The 23,874-nt window shown below is 35.4% G+C and overlaps 1 protein-coding gene across 1 annotated transcript in view; it reads left to right on the top strand.

The window, feature by feature from the left end:
- The window catches only part of Lrp1b (LDL receptor related protein 1B), a 1,719,438-nt gene that overhangs the window by 525,268 nt on the left and 1,170,296 nt on the right, over window positions 1-23,874 (top strand). Inside the window, exon 4 of the mRNA XM_052181021.1 lies at window positions 22,537-22,656. Within this exon, the coding sequence (XP_052036981.1) occupies window positions 22,537-22,656 (120 nt within the window). The remainder of the gene's footprint in view (window positions 1-22,536; window positions 22,657-23,874) is intronic.

The following is a 23,874-nucleotide window of genomic DNA, read 5'->3' as shown; positions in this document are numbered from 1 at the left end:
AATTAAAATTAAATTAAATATGAGGCTCCCAACACAATATAGCAGAGGACAGTCTGGTCTGGGTTCAGTCAGAGAAGATACACCTAACTCTCAATAGTCTGGAGGCCCCAGGGAGTATAGAGATTGGTAGAGTGGGCAGAGATATCCTCATAGAGACAGAAAGGTGGGTGGTTAGGAGGTATGGGATGTGGAACAGTTGGAGGGTAGTCTTGGAAGTGTATAAAAACTGGAGTGCAAAACAAAAGAAAAATAGTGATTTTAAAAAGTTAACATTCTGGTCTTGGGTAGTTTAGATATTAGTATAACTGTGGCTTCATAGAACAAATTACTAGGTATTTTTTTCTGTTTTGTAGAATAGATTGAGGAGTATTAATATTAGATCTTGCTCCTCTTTGGTGTGTTTGCATCTTTATTTTATTGAGCTTTCAGATGTGGTATTAAGCTGCTGTGTAGGAGCTCTTCAATATCTTTATGAAGGTACTCTGTGCTATGAATTTTCCTCTTAACACTGCTTCAATTGTTTCCCACAGGTTTTGGTATGTTGAGCCTTCATTTTTGTTAAATTCTAGAAAGTCTTTAATGTGTGTCTTTATTTCATCCCTAACTAATCCATTACTGAGTAGAGAATTGTTCAGTTTCCATGAATATTTGGGCTTTCTGTTACTTTTCTTGTTATGGAAGACCATCCTTAATCTGAGGTTATCAGATAGAATGTATGGGAGTATTTCATTTGTCTTATATCAGTTGAGTCTTCTTTTCTGTCTGATTAAGGACAAAGTACCTTAAGTTGCTGAAAGAATGTATATTCTTTTTTTTAAGGTGAAATGTTCTATAGATATTTGTTAAATCTATTTTCTTTCTAGCTTCTGTTAGTTTTACCATGTCTCTGTATAGTTTCTGTTTCCATGATCTATCCATTGATGAAACTGGGGTGTTGAAGTCTCCTACTATTATTGTGTAAGTTTCAATGTATGCTTTGAGCTTTAGTAACATTTCTTTTACAAATGTGGGTGTCCTTGCATTTGGGGAGCACAGGTTCAGAACTGATATTTCCTTTTGATGGATTTTTCTTTGATGAATATGAAGTATACTTTCCCATCTTTTTTGATAGCTTTTGTATGAAATTCTATTTTATTAGAATGGCTACTTTAGGTGGTTGCTTGGGACCATTTGCTCGGAAAAAAATTTCCAACCTTTTACTCTGAGATAGTGTCTGTCTTTGTTACTGATTTGTGTTTCCTATATGCAACAAAATACTGGGTTCTGTTTCTGTACACAGTCTGGTAGCCTTCATCTTTTTGGGTGGGAATTAAGTACATTCATGTTGAGAGATATTGAAGACCAATGATTGTTTGCTTCTGGTTTGTTTGATTGTTTGAGGTGGCATAATATTTTTGCAGTTTTCTTCTTTTAATTTGCTGTGAGAGGATCAATTTCTTGGTTATTCTTCAATGAAATTTCTCTTTATTATGGTGGAGTTTTCTTTCCCTTATCAACTGTAGGGTTGGATTAATGAAAAGGTGATTGTTTTAATTTGATTTTGTCTTGGATATCATGTGTTCTCCATCTATGGTAATCGAGAGTTTGGCTGGGAATAGTATCCTGGTCTGACATTTGTGATCTTTTATGGTCTCCATGACATCTGCACAAGATCTTCTAGCTTTCAGAGTCTTTTGAGAAGTCTGGTGTAATTCTGATAAGTCTGCCTTTATGTATTGCTTAACCTTTTCCCTTACTGCTTTTAATATTCTTTTATTGATCTGTTTATTTAGTGTTTTGATTATTATGTGATGGGAAGAATTTCTTTTCTTTTCAGGTCCAGTCTTCTTGTTATGTATGCTTCTTGTACATTTATGGACCTCTCTTTCTTGAGATTAGGGAAGTTTTCTTCTATGATTATGTGAAAGATATTTTCTGTCCCTTTGAATTGATAATCTTCATTCTCTTCATATTATTCTTAGATTTGGCCTTTTCATTGTGAGCTGAATTTTTGTATATTTTGGTTTACAAGCTGTCTTTCCCCTTGGTACATTTTATTGGCATATTACAATTTACAAGGGCCCCAGCTAAAATATATACCACACTGAGAAAGAATCACTTAGCCATTTATATTCATTCTATTATTTTAATTATTTATTAGATATATTATTTATTTACATTTCAAATGAATTTTCCTTTCATGATCTCTACCCCCCTTGAAAGTCCTGTAAGGTATCTCCCCTTCCCCTGTTCCTCAATCATGCCCCTCCCTCTTCCCTGTCCTGGCATTCCACTACACTGCTGTATTGAGTCTTTCCAGGACCAGGGTCCTCTACTCACTTTGATGTCCAACAAGGCCATCCTCTGCTGCCTATGCCTCTGGAGCCGTATGTAACACCAAGTGTACCATCTAGTTGATGTTTTGTCCCTGGGAGCTCTGGGACTACTGGGTAGACCATATCTTTCTTCCTGTTATGGAGCTGCAAACCCCTTCAACTCCTTGGGTCCTTTCTGTAGCCTCTTCATTGGGAACCCTGTGCTCAGTTCAATGGCTGGCTGAGAGTGTCCCTTCTGTATTTGTCATGGACTAGCAGAACCTCCAGTTGACAGCTATATCTGGCTTGAATCAGCAAGTACTTGTGGGCATCAATAATGGTGTCTGAGGTTTGTAACTGTGTATGGGATAAATCACTAGGTGTAGTAGTCTCTTGATGGTCTTTCCATCAGTCTCGACTCTACACTTGTCTCTGTATATCCTTCTGTGGGTATTTTGTTCCCCCCTTCTAAGAAGGACCAGAGTATCCATACTTTGTTCTTCATTCTTCTTGGGCACCCTTTGATATGTGAATTGTGTCTTGGGTATTCCAAGCTTCTAGACTAATACCCACTTATATTAGCCCAGTAAGTACATACCATGTATGTTCTTTCGTGATTGGGTTTCCTCACTTAGGATGATATTTTCCAGTTCCACCCATTTGCCTAAAAATCTCATGAATTCATTGTTTTTAATAGCTGAGTAGTGTAAATGTACCACATTTTTTTACAAATATTCCATTGTGGAATATTTACCACATTTGCTGAATCCATTCCCCCGGTGAGGGACATCTGGGTTCTTTCCAGCTTCTGGCTATTATAAATAGGGCTTCTATGAACATAGTGGAGCATGTGCCCTTACGGCATGATGGGGAATCCTCTGGGTGTATGCCCAGAAGTGGTATAACAGGGTCCTCAAGTAGTATTATGGCTAGGTTTCTGAGGAACCGCCAAACTGATTTCAAGAGTTGTTGTACCAGTTTGCAGTACTACCAACAGTGGAGGAGTGTTCCTCTTTCACCACATCCTCGCCAGCATCTGTTTTCTCCTGAGTTTTGATCTTAGCCATTCTGACTGGTAAGAGTTGAAATCTCAGGGTTGTTTTGATTTGCATTTACCTGATGACTAAGGATGTTGAACATTACTTTAGGTTCTTCTTCGACATTCTATATTCCTTAGGTGAAAATTCTTTGTTTGGCTCTGTACCCCATTTTTTAATAGCGTTATTTGGCTCTCTGGAGTCTAACTTCTTGAGTTCTTTATCTATATTGGATATTAGCCTTCTGCAGGGTTGGCAAACGTCTTTCCCAATTTGTTGGTTGCTGGTTTGTCCTTTTGACAATGTCCTTTGCTTTACAGAAACTGTAATTTTATGAGGTTCCATTTGTCAATTCTTGATCTTAGAGCATAATCTATTGGTGTTCTGTTCAGATTTTCCCCTGAGCACATGTTCTCAAGGGACTTCCCCAATTTCTTTTCTATTAGTTTCAGTGTGTCTGGTTTTATATGAGGTCCTTGATCCACTTGGACTTGAACTTAGTGAAAGGTGATAAGAATGGATCAGTTTGCATTCTCCTGCATGCTCACCTCCAGTTGAAACAGCACCATTTGTTGAAAAGGCTATGTTTTTCCACTTTTTAGCTCATTTGTCAAAGATCATGTGAACATAGGTATGTCGGTTCATTTCTGGGTCTTCAATTCAATTTCATTGATCTACTTGCTAGTTACTGTACCAATACCATGCAGTTGTTAACACTATTGCTTTGTAGCACTGCTTGAGGTCTGGGATACTGATTCCCCCAGAATCAGTTCTGTTGAGAATAGTTTTAGCTATCCTGGGTTTTTCCTTATTCCAGAAGAACTTAAGAATTCCTCTTTCTAACTCTATGAAGAATTGACTTGGGATATTGACGGGGATTGCATTTAATCTGTATATTACTTTTGGCAAGATGGCTATTTTTACTATATTAATCCTGCCAATCCATGAGCATGGAAGATCTTTCCATCTTCTGAGGTCTTCTTTGATTTTGTTCTTCATTGTCATACAGATCTAACTTGTTTGGTTAGAGTCACACCAAGATAGTTTCTTTTGTTTGTGACTATTGTGAAAGGTGTCATTTCCTTAATTTCTTTCTCAGCCTGTTTATCCTTTGAGTATAAGAAAGCTACTGATTTGTTTGAAATAATTTTATATCTAGCCACTTTGCTGAAGTTGTTTATCAGCTGTAGGAGTTCTCTGGTCCAGTTTTTTTTTGGGGGGGGAGCTTATGTATACTATCAAATCATCTGCAAATAGTAATAATTTGACTTCTTTCTTTCCAATTCATATCCATTTGAGTTTCTTTTGTTTTCTAATTGCTCTAGCTAGAAATTCAAGTACTATGATGAATAAATATGGAGAGAGAGGGCAGCCTTGTATAGTCCCTGATTTAGTGGGATTGCTTCAAGTTTCTCTCCATTCACTTTGATGTTGGCTACTGGTTTGCTGTATATTACTATGTTTAGGTATGGGCCTTGAATTCCTGTTCTTTCCAAGACATTTATCATGAAATGATGCTAAATTTTGTTAAATGCTTTTTCAGCATCTAGTGAAATGACCATGTGGTTCTTTTGCTTTGAGTTTGTTTATGTAGTGGACTGCATTGATGGATTTCCGCATATTGAACCATCCCTGCATCACTGGGATGAAGCCTACTTGATCTTGGTGAGTGGTCATATTGACATGTTCTTGGAATCAGTTGGCAAGAATTTTATTGAGTATTTTTGCATCAATATTCATAAGGGACATTGGTCTGAAGATCTCTTTCTTTGTTGGATCTTTGTATGAATTAGGTAACTCAGCTTCATAGAACAAGTTGGGTATCTTCTGTTTATATTGTGGAATAGTTTGAAGGGTATTGGTATTAGGTCTTCTTTGAAGGTCTGATAGAATTTTGCACTAAAACCATATAGTCCTGTGCCTTTTTTCTTTGGGAGACTTTCAATGACCACTTATATTTCTTTAGGGGATATGCGACCATTTAGATGATCTATCTGATACTGATTTAACTTTGGTATTTGGCATCTGTCTAGGAAATTGTTCATTTCTTCCAGATTTTCCAGTTGTGTTGAGTATAAGCTTTTGTAGTAGGATCTGATGATTTTTGAATTTTCTCAGTTTCTGTTGTTATATTTCCCTTGCTATTTCCGAGTTTGTTAATTTGGATACTGTCTCTGTGCCCTCTACTTAGTCTGGCTAAATGTTTATCTATCTTGTTGATTTTCTCAAAGAACAAGATCCTGTTTTTTTGATTCGTTGTATAGTTATTTTTGTTTCTACTTGGTTAATTTCAGCTCTGAGTTTGATGATTTCTGGCCATCTCCTCCTCTTGGGTATATTAGCTTGTTTCTGTTCTAAAGCTTTAAGGTGCACTGTTAAGCTGCTAGTATATGCTTTCCCCAGCTCCTTTTTGGAGGTACTCAGAACTATGAGTTTTCCTCTTACCACTGCTTTCATTGTATCTTATAAGAGGCATGGGATTAGTTCGATCTTATATCTGTTGAAGTCTGTTTTGTGACCAATTATACGGTCAATTTCGTAGAAGGTACCAATAGGTGCTGAGAAGAAGGTATATTCTTTTGATTTAGGATGAAATGTTCTACAGATATCTATTAAATCCATTTGGTTCAAAACTTCTGTTAGTTTCACTGTGTCTCTGTTTAATTTGTGTTTCCCTGATCTGTCCATTGAGAAAAGTGGGGTGTTGAAGTCACCCACAATTATTTCGTGAGGTGCAATATGTGCTTTAATCTTTAGTAATTTTTTTTTTTTACAAATGAGGTTGCCCTTTTATTTGGAGCATAAATGTCCAGAATTTAGAGTTCTTCTCTAAATTGGTAAATTTTTCTTTTGATGAGTATAATCCTCCCGTGTCTTTTTTGATGACTTTTGGTTGAAAGTCTGTTTTATTACATATTAGAATGGCTACTCCAGCATGTTTCCTGGAACCATTTGCTTGAAAAATTGTTTTCCAGCCTTTTACTCTGAGATAGTGTTTGTTTTTGACACTGAGATGTGTTTACTTTATGCAGCAAAATGTTGGGTCCTGTTTATGTGTCCAGTCTGTTATTCTATGTCTTTTTATTCGGGAATTGAGTCCATTGATGTTAAGAGATATTAAGGAATAGTGATTGTTGCTTCCTATTTTTTATGTAATATTTATGTTTTTGTGGTTATCTTCCTTTGGATTTGTTGAAAGAAAATTAATTTCTTGCTTTTTCTAGTGTGTTGTTTCCCTTTCTTTGTTGATGTTTTCCATTCATTATCTTTTGAAGGACTGGATTTGTGGAAAGATACTGTGTAAATTTGTTTTTGTCCTGGAATACAAAATACTTAGTTTCTCCAACTATGGAAATTGTGAGATCTACTAGGTACAGCCATATGGGTTGCATTTGTGTTTACTTAGGATCTATATGACATTTGCCAAGGCTTCTCTGGCTTTCATAGTCTCTGGTGAGAAGTTTGGTATAATTCTGATAGGTCTCACTTTGTATGTTACTTGACCTTTTTCCCTTACTGCTTTTAATATTCTTTATTTGTTTAGTGCATTTGGTATTTTAATTATTATGTGACAGGATGAATTTCTTTTCTGGTCAAATTTATTTGGAGTTCTGTAGGCTTCTTGTATGTTCATCTCTTTCTTTAGGGAAGTTTTCGTCTCTAATTTTGTTGACGACATTTATTGGCCCTTTAATATGTAAATCTTTGCTCTCTTCTATAACTATTATCCTTATGTTTGGTTTTCTCATTTTGTCCTGGATTTCCTGGATGTTTTGGGTCAGGAGCTTTATGCGTTTTGAATTTTCTTTGACTCTTATGTCAGTGCTTTCTATGGTATCTTCTGCATCTGAGATTCTCTCTCTTCTATCTCTTGTATTTTGTTGTTGATGCTTGGATCCATGACTCCTGACTTCTGTCCTAGGTTTTCTATGTACAGTTTTTTCCCTTTGTGATTTCTTTATTGTTTCTACCTCTATTTTTAGATCCTGGATGGTTTTGTTCAATTCCTTCCCAAATTTGGGTGTTTTCCTGCAGTTGTTTAAGGGCTTCTTCCTGTTTAATTGTGTTCTCCTGTATTTCTTTATGGGAGTTATTTATATCCTTCTTGAAGCCTTCTATCAGCATCATGAGCTGTGATTTTAAATCCAAATCTTGCTTTTCTGGTGTGTTGGGGTATGCAAGACTTGCTGCTGTGGGAGAATTGGTTTTGGATGGTGCCGTGTTGCCATGATTTCTGTTAGTTAAGTTCCTACATTTTCCTGTTGCCATCTGGTTGTCTCTGGTGTTAGTTGGTCCTGCTGTCTCTTGCTGGTGCTTGTCCCTCCTGTATGCCTGAAAGCCTGTATCAGCACCCCTGGGTGACCGGCTCTTCCCTAGCATACAGTGCTCTGGCACTGCCCAGCTCCTGGGTACAGGTGTGACCTGGTGGACTGAGTTCCAACTGATCTTACATTAGGGTGTTCCTTGTGTACCTGGCTACACCTATCTGTTCAGTCACAGGAACAAAGATGGAGACATCACCTCTAAATGAGGGACTCCCTCTAAATGCGGAACTTCCTGCAAGGCAGATGTCCCCTGGAAGGATAGGTGCACAGATGGATGTGGAACTGCCAGCTCTTGGGTGCATGTGGGACTCTGGCAGACCAAGTCCCAAGTGATCTTACACTCAGATGTTCTCTGAGTACCTGACTGCACCTGTTTGCTCAGTCACAGGAGCAAAGTTGGCAGCCTATATTTGTTTTCATTGCATAATATTAGCCTCTCAAATTATAATTTAATTCTCAATACTGATTTTAACTATGATGACAGTTAAACAATAATAATTCCTTGAAATAGTGTGCAACTGGGAAATACTTGGCTTTTTATATTAAAATTTCTAAGATGTTGAAGCAAACAAATCTAAGAATTGAGACATGGCCTTCTAAAATTGTTTTTTTTTTTTTCTGGGAAAATCATTTAGTTGATTTTTATTTCTTTTCTCTGGGTAAAGGAAGTATGCATTTGCAGCATATAGCACATTGTATTTACTGTATAACATATAGTATGCAGCATGTAACATAGTATGCAGTATATAACAGTTAATTTTCTGGCACTTATAATCAAGTAGTTTTACCAAGAGGCACTGTTCAGCATTTGTAACACTTTTTAAATTTCAAATTTTCTTTGATTGTTGTGTCATTATCTTCTATAGTATCTTCTATGCCCGAGATTCTCTCTTGCTTTTCTTATATTCTCTTGGTGATGCTTGCACCTGTAATTCCTGCTCTCTTTCTTAGGTTTTCTTTTTTTCTTCTTTTTTATTACATATATTCATTATTTACACTTCAAAGGTTGTCCACTTTCCCTGGTTCCCCTGAAAATCCCATTAGCCAACTTTCCTTCCCCAATCAACCCACCCCCACTTTTCTGTCCTGTTATTCCTCTATACTACACTATCAAGACTTTCCAGGACCATGAGCATGGGAGGTTTTCCCATTTTTTGAGGTCTTCTTCCATTTCCTTCTTCAGAGTCTTGAAGTTCTTGTCATACAGATCTTTAAACCTCCCATGCTCATGGATCGGTAGAATCAATATAGTTAAAATGGCCATTTTGCCTAAAGCACTATACAGATTCAATGCAATACCCATCAAAATCCCAACTCAATTCTTCACAGAGTTAGAAAGAGCAATTATCAAATTCATCTGGAACAACAAAAAACCCAGGATAGCTAAAACTATTCTCAGCAACAAAAGGAAATCTGGGGGAATCAGTATCCCTGACCTCAAGCAATACTACAGAGCAATAGTGTTAAAAACTGCATGGTATTGGTACAGTGACAGGCAGGAGGATCAATGGAACAGGATTGAAGATCCAGAAATGAACCCACACACCTATGGCCACTTGATCCTCGACAAAGAGGCTGAAAACATCCAATGGAAAAAAGATAGCCTTTTCAACAAATGGTGCTGGTTCAACTGGAGGTCAGCATGCAGAAGAATGCGAATTGATCCATCCTTGTCTCCTTGTACTAAGCTCAAATCCAAATGGATCAAGGACCTCCACATAAAGCCAGACACTCTGAAGCTAATAGAAAAGAAACTGGGGAAGACCCTTGAGGACATCGGTACAGGGAGAAAGTTTCTGAACAGAACACCAATAGCGTATGCTCTAAGAGCAAGAATTGACAAATGGGACCTCATAAAATTACAAAGTTTCTGTAAGGCAAAGGACACCATCAAGAGGACAAATCGGCAACCAACAAATTGGGAAAAGATCTTCACCAATCCTACATCAGATAGAGGGCTAATATCCAATATATATAAAGAACTCAAGAAGTTAGACTCCAGAAAACCAAACAACCCTATTAAAAAATGGGGTACAGAGTTAAACAAAGAATTCTCACCTGAAGAACTTCGGATGGCGGAGAAGCATCTTAAAAAATGCTCAACTTCATTAGTCATTAGGGAAATGCAAATCAAAACAACCCTAAGATTTCATCTTACACCAGTCAGAATGGCTAAGATTAAAAATTCAGGAGACAGCAGGTGTTGGAGAGGGTGTGGAGAAAGAGGAACACTCCTCCACTGCTGGTGGGGTTGCAAATTGGTACAACCACTCTGGAAATCAGTCTGGCGGTTCCTCCGAAAACTGGGCACCTTACTTCCAGAAGATCCTGCTATACCACTCCTGGGCATATACCCAGAAGACTCCCCACCATGTAATAAGGATACATGTTCTACTATGTTCATAGCAGCCCTGTTTGTAATTGCCAGATGCTGGAAAGAACCCAGGTATCCCTCAACAGAAGAGTGGATGCAAAAAATGTGGTATATCTACACAATGGAGTACTATTCAGCCATTAGAAACAATGAATTCATGAAATTCTTAGGCAAATGGATGGAGCTAGAGAATATCATACTAAGTGAGGTAACCCAGACTCAAAAGGTGAATCATGGTATGCACTCACTAATAAGTGGATATTAACCTAGAAAACTGGAATACCCAAAACATAATCCACACATCAAATGAGGTACAAGAAGAAAGGAGGAGTGGCCCCTGGTTCTGGAAAGACTCAGTGAAACAGTATTCAGCAAAACCAGAACGGGGAAGTGGGAAGGGGTGGGTGGGAGGACAGGGGAAGAGAAGGGGGCTTGCGGGACTTTCGGGGAGTGGGGGGGCTAGAAAAGGGGAAATCATTTGAAATGTAAATAAAGTATATCGAATAATAAAAAAAAGAAAACAAAACAAAAAAAAAAACTATATAAGCACCGTATGCCTTTGTTAACATCCACTGTCTGTAAAATCTAGAAGTAAAATTAACTCAAATGATTGTTAATGGGTAAATAAATGTAGTAGGATATGAAATGAAATATTACTCACAAATAAAAAGGAATAAAGTGCTATGCATGCTATAATATGGAAAAAAAAAAGACTTTCCAGGACCAAGGGCCTCTCCCTCATTTGGTGTCCAACAAGATCATCCTCTGCTGCCGATGAGTCTGGAGCCATGGGTAACTCCATGTGTACTCTTTGGTTGATGGTTTTGTCCCTGGGAGCTCTGGGAATACTTGGTGACTCATTTTGTTAATCCTCCTATGGTACTGAAAACACCTTCAGCTCCTTGGGACCTTTCTCTCCCCTGCCCCCACATTGGGGACCCTGTGCTCAGTTCAATGGCTGGCCAAGAGTGCCCCCCTCTGTATTTGTCATGCACTAGGCGAACCTCCCAGGTGATAGCTATTTCTGGCTCCGGTCAGCCAGCACTTGTGAGCACCCACAATAGTGCCTGAGTTTTTGTAACTGGATATAGGATGCATTCCCAGGTGGGGTAATCTCTGGATGGTCTTTCCCTCAGATTCTGCTCAACCTTTTGTCTCTGTATCTTCTTCTGTGGTTATATTTCCCCTTTCTCCAAAGGACCCAAGGATCCATACTTTGTTCTTCCTCCTCTTGGGCATCATTTGATATGTGAAATGTGTCCTATATCAAGTGTACTTGGATATTCCAAGTTTTTAGGCTAATATCCACTTATCAGTGACTTTATACCATGAGTGTTCTTTTGTGATTGGGTTACCTCACTCAGGATGATATTCTCCAGTTCCATCCACTTGTCTAAGAATTTCATGAATTCATTGTTTTTAATGGCTGAATAGTATGCCATTGTGTGTATATACCATATTTTCTATATCCATTCCTTCATTGAGGGACATCTGGGTTCTTTCCAGCTTCTGGCTATTATAAATAGGGCTGCTCTGAACATAGTGGAGCGTATGTCCTTATTTCATGTGGGAGAATCCTCTGGGTATATGCTCAGGAGTAGTATAGCAGGGTTGCCTTGCTTTGTGATTTCTTTATTATTTCTATTTCCATTCCTTCACTTCTTTGTGTTTTCCTGTATTTCTTTGGGGGATTTATGTGTTTCCTCTTTACGGGCTTCTACCTGCTTACCTGTGTTCTCCTGTTTTTCCTTAAGGGAGTTATTTATGTTCTCCATTAAGGACCTCTATCATCTTCATGAGATGGGATTTTAGGTAAGAATCTTGCTTTTTAGGTGTATTAGAGAATCCAGGGCTTGCTATACTTGGAGGACTGGGTTCTGATGGTGCAAAGTGCCATTGATTTCTGTTGCTTATGTTCTTGTGCTTGCCTCTAGCCATGTGATTATCTTGTTTTTAACCTTGGTGTATCTGGCTGGATCCTGTCTCTTCAGTGAACCTGGTTATAATGAAATTCCTTGAGTCAGGCTGTGTGTGTGTGTGTGTGTGTGTGTGTGTGCGTGTGCGCGCGCGCGCGTGCTCGCGCACACACATGCTAAAGCACCATATCTGTCTCTGGGCACCATGTAGTTGTGAACATGAAGGATGATATATCTCAAGTAGGTCCCTGTGGGGGTCCCAATAAGGCCAGGTATTGGAATAGGGGTGTCAAGATGTCTCTTGGCATGGGAGGGAGCCTGGAGTACTGGCTCTGCCCTGGGCATCATTGTGGTCAGGAAGAAGGATGGGTCTCCAGTTCAAGTTGGGTAAGGTTTTGAGGTTGAGGGTGTCTTATCTGCTAGCTTGGTTATAACAGACTTCATAGGAGTCAAACTTTCTCAGGGTGTATTATGGAGGGGGGAGGGTTGCTGCAGCACCTGATCTGCCTCCAGGCACAGTAGTAGATCTGAAGAATGTGTCTCCAGCAGGGCCTCTTTAATCATTTCCTTGCTGAAGTGTAGTGAGGCTCATTTCACACCTGAAGCTATTTTGAATATTGCTTCAATGACCATAAATTAGCATGTAGAATTACTTTCATGTGAATAAAATAAAGTCTCTATGTACTTTCTGTACTGTCTTTGTTTAAGGGTTTTGCATCAGAGGTCTACAATATAGTAGTTTCATATTTAGTTTTCTGAGAAACCTATATACTGTCTCAATATTCTCCATAGTATTATAAATTATCACAAATTACATTTACGTTTTTTTCATTATATTAGCAGACTCTAATCTTTGTACAGTGTGTGTGTATAATGAACCTAAGAAATGAGTAAGAGATAATTAGTGTTTTTATGTAGCTTGATTCATTCTTAGAAATTTAAATTTTTTAATGTATCCTTTCACTGAGTAGATGAAATTGAGTTGTATTTATGACCAATAATGGTACTTATTCTTATCATGAAGTATAGATTTTATTATTCTTATATATCATTAAAATATTTATTAAATTATTATTTTTTCACCAAGAGTTTTGAAAGTTTTATGTTGTCTTCAATATTCAAATTTATGTAATCTGGCCCTCTGCATAGCATTTGTGGTTAATACATTAATTTCTTCCTTAATTGGCTTACTATGTGCACACTTCTAAATAATAGGGAATCATGTAATCTTCTCTTTGGTTAGTTTTCCTCACAGCTCTTTGTCTCTGATTGTCAATGAGAGTTGATTTTTGAATACTCGCACCACCATCATCAAAGGAATGAAACAGGCAATTGGGTGTTTCTCCAGAGTTTAATATGTTTTGTGTAAAAATATATTTCCCTAGTGTGCTGTCTATTATCTGCAGATGTGTTTCCTGAGTTTGCAGTTGTCTGTTATCTTTTATCTCTTGATTCTAGCATTAACTTCTGCTTAATCACAGCCTGGGAGAATATTTCCAAGTGTTTCCTCAACTGTTTGCACAATTACACTTAAGGCAAGGAAGAAAAGATTGAAAAAGAACACCTTTTTTTGATAGTCCTTAAGGGAAGTGCATCGGTGAAAATACAAAATCTGGTAAAACAGAACCTTAAAGAGATTCCATTCACTGGTGAAAGTATGGTGTAATAGGCTATAACCTAAGCTCCTATAGTGACATTCTCTGCTTCTTATTTTAAATTAAGCAGTCTGAAATAAAGCATGTATATGTGTATACATGTATATGCATATATCATAAGATTCATCTGATCCAGTAGTTCTTCAAGTTAAATGAAGAAGTCATTTCCTGGTTTAGTGCTTTCACTTATTCCTGCCTGTAAGGATAGCAGGTATCCTTTGCTCTTTTCTTGGTTCCAAATCCTTGAAAAGGAAGTTTCTGTTCATGCCAGATGTCATGCAGATGGGCATGCGGTCTGTGATGCATATTCTGAAAGTTGAAGATCATTGACTTAGAAATTGATTCTTTATCTGCTTCAGATGTTTCTAATGCCATTATATTCCAGACAGCTATTAAATCAGGACAAAGTTATTTCAGATGTGCTATCAACACAGGTCTTTAACATTTGTTTTAATTTATTCTCTTTGCATCCCCACCCTGGCACTTCAAATGATGGAAGGCTAGGTTTCAACTACATATTATTTTTCCTTGATTCCTCCTAAAATGAAAATGTCTCTAATTGTATACCTGAAATTTTTACTTGGAAATTATATTTTCTAAACTAAAGATATTTTTCTCTCTCTAGTCACAATTAAGTATACTGAACAATATGAATTGTGATTAATTTTTATTACTAAAACTAACATATCATGCTGTTAAGATTTCAATGTAGTTTAAGAATGTTTCTAGAAAGGATTGTTGGGAATTCAATCCTAAATGTGGCATTTGGGAGATATGAATTTTAAATGTTGGTACCTAATGGAACATTTTCAAGACATCCATGGCAATGCTCCCATGGACTGGTCTTGTTGGAGCCAGTTTTATCAGCTTTTAAGTTGTGTCCTGAACATTTACTTGGGTTGCCAATTTAAAATGTGGCTTATATACCTCTGTATCTTCTTACTATTGAAGCACTATTGTAGCACCATCTGTCGTGAGTCTTTACCAAAGCTAAGCTAGTAATAAGATCTATCCTGTCCCTCAAAAACAGTAAGGAAAATAAAACTCTTAGTTTTACAAAGATAATAGCTTTGTATATTTTTTACAATAACAAAAAAAATAGAATAGTATACCACATTGCTGTAAAGTAGCAAAGAGCATCTATAAGTGACACCCACATATGGGGTTTAATAAAGAGAAATTTGATTTCAAATGCTGTAGAGGAAACATGGATTGAAAAAATGGATTCTTATTTTAATAGACCAGTGAAAAAATTAACACGACTACTACTGTTTGGATATCCCTTGCTTTTCTACCAGAGGATATTATCTGTCTCTTTTTCTTCTTCTTTACATACGTTGTTTCAAGAAAGGTTGGAAGAATGGCTGAGCCATTGGGGAAATTGTTGAAAGAAATGGAGAGGCCTGAGAAACAAAATGGCTGAAATTAGAAAACAAAAATAGTCACTATACTCGCTCTTTTCTGAAAGGGTCAGAGAGTTGGCTTTGTAATTGGAGAGGTAGTGGTTAAAGATAGAAGCTCTTGGGAAGCAAGAACACTTGAAAAAAGAGAGCAAGACAACAGGATTCTGCCTCAGGAAGAAAGAAGAAAAGAAGCTGTGCCTGAGAACAACTGGCTCAGAGAAAAATCTGAAAAAGCAGGAGAACAATCTGTTGAAATACTCCATTTCTAGAGAAAGTGTTAATCTTGAATTAACCATGCCATCAGATTGAGAGAAGGTAGGACCCACTGTTAAAAGATCACATTAGCTTTCCAAATAGTCATACATAATATTCCTGCTAATGGTATGGAAAATGCTTATGATGAGATCAGATTTTGTCCTATAGAAACTATAGATCTAAGACATTCTATGGATTCCATGCTATCATATAGAACACACTCACCTTATGTGAAAGAAATTCTTAGTAATTGGGCTACTCAAAATAGAATTAGTCCCCAAGACTTGAAGAGAGTGGTAACAGCTATACCAGAGGCCTGTCTGCAGTTGCAATGATTAATATGGGGCAATAAAGAAATGAGAATTTTGAACAGCAAAATAAATTGAGGAGAACAAATATAGAAAAAGATCAGTTGCTAGACAAAGGGCAGTACTCTGATATATATATATATATATATATATATATATATATATATATATATATATATAAAATAACAGACTAAATTTGATGATGTTACTATAGAACAATGTCTCTTAGTCACTTTAAGAACTTGGAACAACTTTGGGGATCCCAGGAAAAAATTCACATGATTTATGAAGATTATAGAAGGTTCTGAAGATGCTTTCATTGTTTATGAAACTTAGACTTATTTGTGAACAAAGTTATATTAGACATGATGCAATAAAGGTGTTAATAGAGACCGTGTTTATGAAAATTCAAATATCAAATGTAAAGAGTTATCAGATCTTTAAAGGTACAAGCAGGGTTTATGGATTAATGGATAAGGGATTATCAACTATTTACATTTTGTCAGCCAGAAGTTAACTTGGGGACCAAAAATCTCAGCACTTAGCAAGAGAGCCTCACCAGGTTATAGAAAAACAAACAAACACACATGCACACACACACAAAACTGTGGAATTTATTTAGCCTATATATTAAAAGGATGTTTTAACATCAGTTTAGAAGCCAGAGAAAGTTTTATGTTGTGAATATGAATTTATTTATATCTCCACAAAAAAATTACAAGTTGTGGATACCATCAAATCTGATAAAGCTTAGAACTGAGGAGGAAATCTTGAAAACATTGACTGAAAACCTTGGCTACTAAACTTGAAAAGCATGTAGTCTCTTTATACTTTCCCACTACTTATTGGCTTAAAACAGAAGAGGGCAAATGTGGTGAAAATTTTGAAACTTTTTGTTTCTTTAAAAAACACATAAAAATGTGATTTCATTTTAATCCCAGGTGTTGGGGTATGGGCCTACTTCAGACTGTCCACAGCAGCTACCTTGATTTGTCATGTGATGTAGAAGATGCATGGTTGTGCTAGCTGAAGATAACTTTTGCAACTGTGCTGTATTTGAAATTCTGGGAAATTTTCAGAGGGTATATAAATGATAGAGCCCCTAAGATAGACTGGGTGATTGTTGGTTATTCAAGAAGGTTGGTTGCAGTTTGTAGATAGTCATCCTCAGAGAAGAGAAGGGAAAAAGAAATTAGATTCAAGGATCTGTCTACTCTACACTTTTTTCTCTCCAATAAAATGTTAGGAAGTAAAACCAGGAGAGATAAATTGTGGGCAAAAGAAAAACCCACAAAATAGGAAAAATGCTGTGAGTGGCACTCAAATGTGGGGCTTGATGAGAGAGAGATTTTATTTCAAATTTCATAGAGGAAATGGCATGGATTAAACAATGGATTTTTTTCAAAAGGTCAACAAACATTTTATTGAGGGTGCTAGTGCTGTAATATGCCCTGATTTGCTCCCCTGGGGGAATGTTCTGCTCTGTTTGGCTTTGTTTTGTTTTTCTATTTGTATTTTTTCTTTTTCTTTTTCTTTTCATATATTAGGTTTCAAAAAAGGTTGAAAAATGGCTAAGCACTTGGAAAAATTGCAGGGGGAAATAAAGTAGAGTTGGAATACTTAAAATGCTAATAGAAAAGAACATTGTAAAGACACATGTTGCCAGACTGCATATTTTCTTGTTCTAAAAGTATCAGTATACTACAAAAATGATCAGTATGTGGGTTGGCAACACATAACATTGAAAAAATATGCCTAGCCCTAGTATATTCTCTAGAAATATCTTTGTAGTTTCTTCTGATGTGAAATATTCTCCTATTATGTAACTCAGAAATCTCAGAATTATCCAAATAACAATTTATATTTATACAAAAAATACTTCAGTGTTTATCATATAACACTGAACTGAAAACAACCAAATGTGTATCAGTTTGCAAACAGACTGCTTATAGTCATACAGTAGAATAGTAAGCTACTACTTATAGTGTCAGTAGTGTAGACTAAAGACATAGAAATGGTTCAGATGTGAGGAAATGACCATTATTTTTTCCTAGGAAGAAGTAGCTGGATGAAACTTGATAATGAAACTTTCCCTGCTCTTTGAAGCACTTCACAGCCTGCAATCCCTAAGGTGGATTAATCAAGAGTTAAAATTCTCTTGATTCACCATTTTTATTATATCAACATAATACTCCACCACTTCCAAGCAAAAGCAAATGTAAGAAATAGAATAACCTTAGTTATTTCATAAATTAACTATTTTCCTCTTACTTTTTCTATATTCTAACAATACAAATCCAAAAATTTATTTTGAAAAACTAAGAACTTCAAATTTTAGATGTTACAAAGCTACATACTTTTTGGAAACTTAGTTTGCATTAGATAAACTTTATGGACCTCTTTTTAATCTCCCTTTTGACCTTTCCTTCTTTGCAGTTTTTGTAAGATCAGTAAAAAGATTTTTTTAAATAGATCAATGGAGGAAAATCTCCATCAATAGAAGCTGATTGAGTCTTTAAAATACTACTGTCATTTTTAAAATGAAAGAAATGGTCATGTTTTGTGTCAATATTGAAAAATAGGCACCAGATTTGTCTAAGGTCTGCATTACCATCTGAATATATCATTGATTTAGGTACTACAGGTATTGCTAATTCAGTATGAGACCAAACCTTATGATGATGACACATCAGCCAATGACTTTGCTACCTGAAAGTCATTCTGAAAAAAAATAGTAATTAATAACGGAAATTGTGTAGTAGTTGAATAAGCTTTCTAGCCACATGGACAGATTCAACATATTCATTATAGTTTCATCTGTAATTAAGCACAGACGCCAAGCAATACAAATAAATAACTTTACATATTTCATAGTACTTTTCTAAATAAATACAATATTGATTTTAAGTTGCATAATGTTAGTTCTTTAGATCACCATTTGTGATCTGTTAGCAGAGTTGATATTTAGCAATTCCCTACAATTCCATATACTGTTTTATTGCCTTCCTATGTTCTGTATAGAAACATAAACATTCCCTTGGGAAGAGAATACTCAGTAAGGTCAATCAAATATAGTCGAAATTCCTTTCTATATTTTTATTTTAGACAAGAAACTGGGTTATCATCTAACCTTCCACATCTATTATTTCTCTCTCTTTTTTTTTCATTTCTCCTTGCCTGCCCATTCTCGTTCTCCTTGTTGGAAAATTTTCAGTAGGCCACACTCTTTATTCCATAGGCATTACCCAATTAAAGGGAGTCTAGAGTTGAAACAGGGGCTATTTGGAGCTTCTATTGTGAATTTTGAACTTAACAAGAGTAATCTGGGCAAGAGAATTAAATGGAAAGTGACACATTATATCACTAACAGAACAACCCTGTTACTGTAAAACTAGAAAATTATATTCACTTAACAATATGACCTCATGTTCTGCCTCTGTAATAATACTCTACACACTTCTTACAATATTAACTATTGCATTCAAACTCTATTGTCTGTGTTTTATCTTTGTTTCCATATCATCTAAAGTATTTATTTACTTTATCCTTTTAGCTGGGATGCATTTTTATAACTGCTCTCTATAATTTTATTGTCATATAAATATATATATATATGTGTGTGTGTAAAATGGTATATGTATATGAAATATTTATGATATATATGTCTTTATGTGCATATATGTGTGGAGTGGTATGCATGGACACTCATTAGTATGTATGTGTTGGGTGACACAAAACCACATGCCTTTCTGCATCTGTTCGTCTGAATACCACACAGAGAAACCAGAGAGAGGTGTGCCAGATCATTTTTTACCTTACTGCTTTAAGGGAAGGTCTTTCCTCAAACTTACATTTCTTCTTTGGGCTTCCATTCAGTAATTACTATTGATTTTCTGGGTTCTGCTCCCCACAACAGAGATGATAGGCCTGTGTAAGATGACTTCTAGATTTTTATGTGGGGACTTGATTCAAATTCAGTTCTTCATTGTTGCAGAACAAGTGCTCTTAACTGATGAGCCAGCTCTTATCCTCACATTGAAAGTATACCTGTATTTTATTTCTCAAATATTTCCCTGATGCCTTTCTACATTTCTTAATCATGGAAGAGTCCTTCTTGTAACTAATGAAATCATTGTTTTTCATATGTTCTTTTGATAGTTTTTACATTGTTATCCTTGTTATTTAACTACATTCACTACCATGCCCTATTGTAACTGATACATAGATCTATACAAAATCTTAGAATGTATCACTAAAACAGTACTTAGTGACTTAGTATTGAGTAAGTGCTCAGAGAACATCAGACTGAAGTGTCCTGCAAATTGAAATAAAGTTTGGATTGCTTCCATGATTCACAGGTCAATTACCCTTAGAAAGTAAATGAACTCTCTTAAAGGTTTAGCGTATATTAATTAACTAGAAATAATGACTAATGTTAACTCTCATTCTTAAGTCAAGAAATTACATTGATTTGATGATCTAATACCAAACCATAAACAAAGTTCTGTATCTCTACAAGATAATTATTAAAGTAAAATTAAGAATAATTTATCAATTAATTGTATACTTTTCTTAATTCGATATTGAGAAATCACACAGGTTTGCAGGTGACTGCACCTACACTAAAGTTCTGTCCAACATTTACAGTAGAATCTTCGTCTAGCTTGTAGATACAGTGTCTTCTAAAATTCTTAAAGATTCAAAGATATTTTCTATCCAGACCGAATTCTTAAATTCAACCAGACATAGTATAAAGAGTTGAGATTTTAGAAGAATTATGCATTACATATTCTGAATTAGCATCATTTAGATAAAAATCAGAGGCATTCTGAATAAAATAATGAAAAATATTTATGTCTATATTTTGTTGTCATGAATCTTGTACGTGAAATTGAAAGTAAATATAGCTGTGTTTTTATTGGTTGAAGTTACATTAAGAAAAGTTATAAAATTCCAAAAAGAGAGCTAATATGACATTTCAATGATTATTTGTTTTATACAATTTAGAAATTATGGAGGATACAACTAGCCTTCAAATTTAAGAACAGCATTTATGTTCCAAACAATGGAGATCACATGTGTCCTCCAGACAGAGAAAAAGACCACAGTTTCTGCCTTGGCACATTACATTAGGTAGATGAGATAAAATGGAATTTAACAAAATAGGCCATGAGATGGGTCACAAGCTACGCACCTGTTATTCTGGAAGTAAAAAAGCTGATAGTTGCTCAAAACAATTGAAAGTCAAACAGGGCTAGTGAACTTAAAGCATGAAGCTTACCAGGACTTTCTGGTATTATTACCATACTATCATAGTACTACTAAGGTACATTAATGAGCCTGTAAAGTTAGTTGATGAAATAAGTTTAATGTAGAAATTCACAAAGAATGAAGTATGTAGGTATGTATATAGTTACAATTGCCTAAAGATACAAATAGCAAAAGAATTGGGAATAAAGAAGCAGAGGGCTGGGCTGATATCTATGGCCTTTGTTTGTAATTGGTGAAAATAAAAAGCATGTTCAGAACTGAGATTGAAGTAACATAGCATTCAGAAAACCTCTTCTGTAACAGACAGGAGAACAGACTTCATGCATTGTGGGCTTTGTTGTCTCTGAGGTGTTAGGAAAGCAGGTGGAATATGTATGTAAATAATGAGGCTACATTCCAAACACAAGTATTTACCCAATTTGTAAATAGAGTGAGTTTTTGTTTGCAACCCAGACCGAATATAAACAATAAAATAATCATTAGTGAAGGAATTGGAGTCCAACTTAAGCAACGACCTTGAATAGGATTGAGTAGCAGAGAAGTAGTAGAGTGGGGCTTTGGGTCAGCTAAGTTTGAAAAGTAGGCACACAGAATTTGCATAGGTTATCAGATATGGACTGAACAACTAGTAAAATCATTTCTGACCACTTTAGTTTCCTAAAAGACATTAAGAAACAAGGTTAGCATAAATGAGTGAAAATTAGGACGTAGGTTTTTAGTTTTAAGAGGAGAATGAAACAGTCTTACATTGTAATTGAAAAGTAATTAAGGTAAGGCAACAGTACAGGTAATTATGCCCTACTAAAATACAAAGCTTTCAATTTACAATGCTCCAGATATAGTATTTTTATTTGTTGCCTGTTATCTTTTAAATATTTATAAAAAGCACCAACTAAAATTTGTGTCAAATAGCAAGATATTTTGACTCATTTAACTTTAATATCATTCATCCTATGGGAGAATTTTATTTTAAAAATACACTAGAACAATATTTTCATGGCACATAAGCAGTCATATCTCCAATGAAAATACTTTTCAAGTCTATCAAATACTACCTCATTAGCACCTTCAATGTGTTCCTCCTACCCACTGTCTTGTACATTTATCACAATGAATCTGAATTTATTTGGAGGGTTGGCTAAGTTGTATTTCAATGACATATTTCTTCTGGAAGAACTCAAGCATAATGAAATATATTATGTCCAGTATTTCTACAATAATTTTCCACCAATGAAAGTAAATTATTGGGGTAGAATAGACACACATTGATTTTATGCAGGTTACTCATGGATTGGTAAATCAAAACAAGCTTCCAAAGATAGAAAATCAATTGATGTGTTAGGCAGAGAAGGCATGGTTAAGGAAATGAACCTACACACTGACACTTTTCCTCATGAAATAATTTAATTTACTGGAATTTGAACAAACTTGCTATTTGAGCATAGTAATATGCTAACAAGAAGAAAAATGAACACCAGGCTACATTAAATTTTCCCAAGCCTTAAAATAATTGTTAACCAGTGTTTTTTTTTAAGACAACAGATTAACTTCCTCCTTGAGCCAATTATAATATATATATATATATATATATATATATATATATATATATATATATATATATATATATATTTCTTATGTTTAATTTAAACATTTATTTAGACAATTTGATATAGAGACTGTATTTTTTTTTCTCTACAGAATTGTTGCCAAGTTGTCAACGGTTGAATTGCCAGTTCAAATGTGCAATGGTCAGAAATGCTACAAGATGTTATTGTGAGGATGGATTTGAAGTAACAGAAGATGGGAGAAGTTGTAGAGGCAAGTATGGAATGTGACTCTCTTTGTATTATTTGACATGTCATTATTCTACGCAAGTACACAAAATAAGCAGAGTAAGAAGTAGGAAGCTTGATTTTGTCCCACAGCTCTTGAGGATTCAGATCCTTGTTATCAAGCATCATAGCATTTCTACACGAGAATGTGATAGACAAAGCCTGTTTCCCTATGCCATGAACACATAGAGAACTGGAAGGTGAAGGTACACAGTCCCTTTCAAGAGCAATCCTGTTGACTACAGGCTACCCACTATGCCCTAGTGCTTGGATTGCTTTGCCACTTCCCATTAATAGCAGGGTCCAAGTATGTTCCTTGAGACACCAAGGACAGTCCAAAATTTAGTACTATTTAATACCTGTTTATAGGCTTCATTGATAGAAATTAAATAAGGTATCTGAAAAAAACCATTTGCCAGGTTAAATTTTTACAATTTTTATTTTTCTTAAATATAAAGGCTAATATTACCCATAAAGTATAAACATTACATATGAATTTGTACCAATTTTCTATTTATTTTGCAATAATAGTAAAATTTGGAAGTAACAGAAGTAATATTTAAGTCTTCTTCTACCAAATTAGATTAAACTATTTTAACTTCATAGTTGGTTTTAGCTATCATACTACTGTAATATAGTGACCATATCATTAAAGAAGTTGATGATTACTATGTATGTAATGGTATTTAAAAATGTTAGGTCAGTAACTTTGGAATTTGACATTTTATTATTACCACAGCAATCAATATATGTATTGACTTTCACATTATTTACATTTTTTAATTGTAATTTGAAGGCTTAGAGGTTGATCATGCAAAGTTTGCCTAGCATGTGTGAGAAACTGGGTGTGGATCCATCTATCAAAAGTGTTAAGTGCTTTAGATGCTGTGAACACTCTTCAGCAAATCTTTATTCTCCAAAATGATTAGCATGGAACACTGAAATGATTACGATCATTGCTCTATTATGTTGACTTATATTATGAATGTTAACATATGTATAATGTTTACATATTTATAAACACATTATGTTATGTGCATTTACACGGTACCCAGTATATGTATATTTATACATATCCATATGGTTAAGTCTGTTAACTATGCACATAAGATATATTTATAAATTACATAAATGCAATATAAGAACAGATTATAACTATATTGTCCAAACAACTGATAAACTATAATAAAAATAATTTGTAAGT

The sequence above is a fragment of the Apodemus sylvaticus genome, chromosome 5 (genome assembly GCF_947179515.1).
Source record: "Apodemus sylvaticus chromosome 5, mApoSyl1.1, whole genome shotgun sequence".
NCBI lineage: Eukaryota > Metazoa > Chordata > Mammalia > Rodentia > Muridae > Apodemus > Apodemus sylvaticus.
Note: the sequence above shows the minus strand (reverse complement) of the source record. Positions and strands in the feature narration are given on the sequence as shown.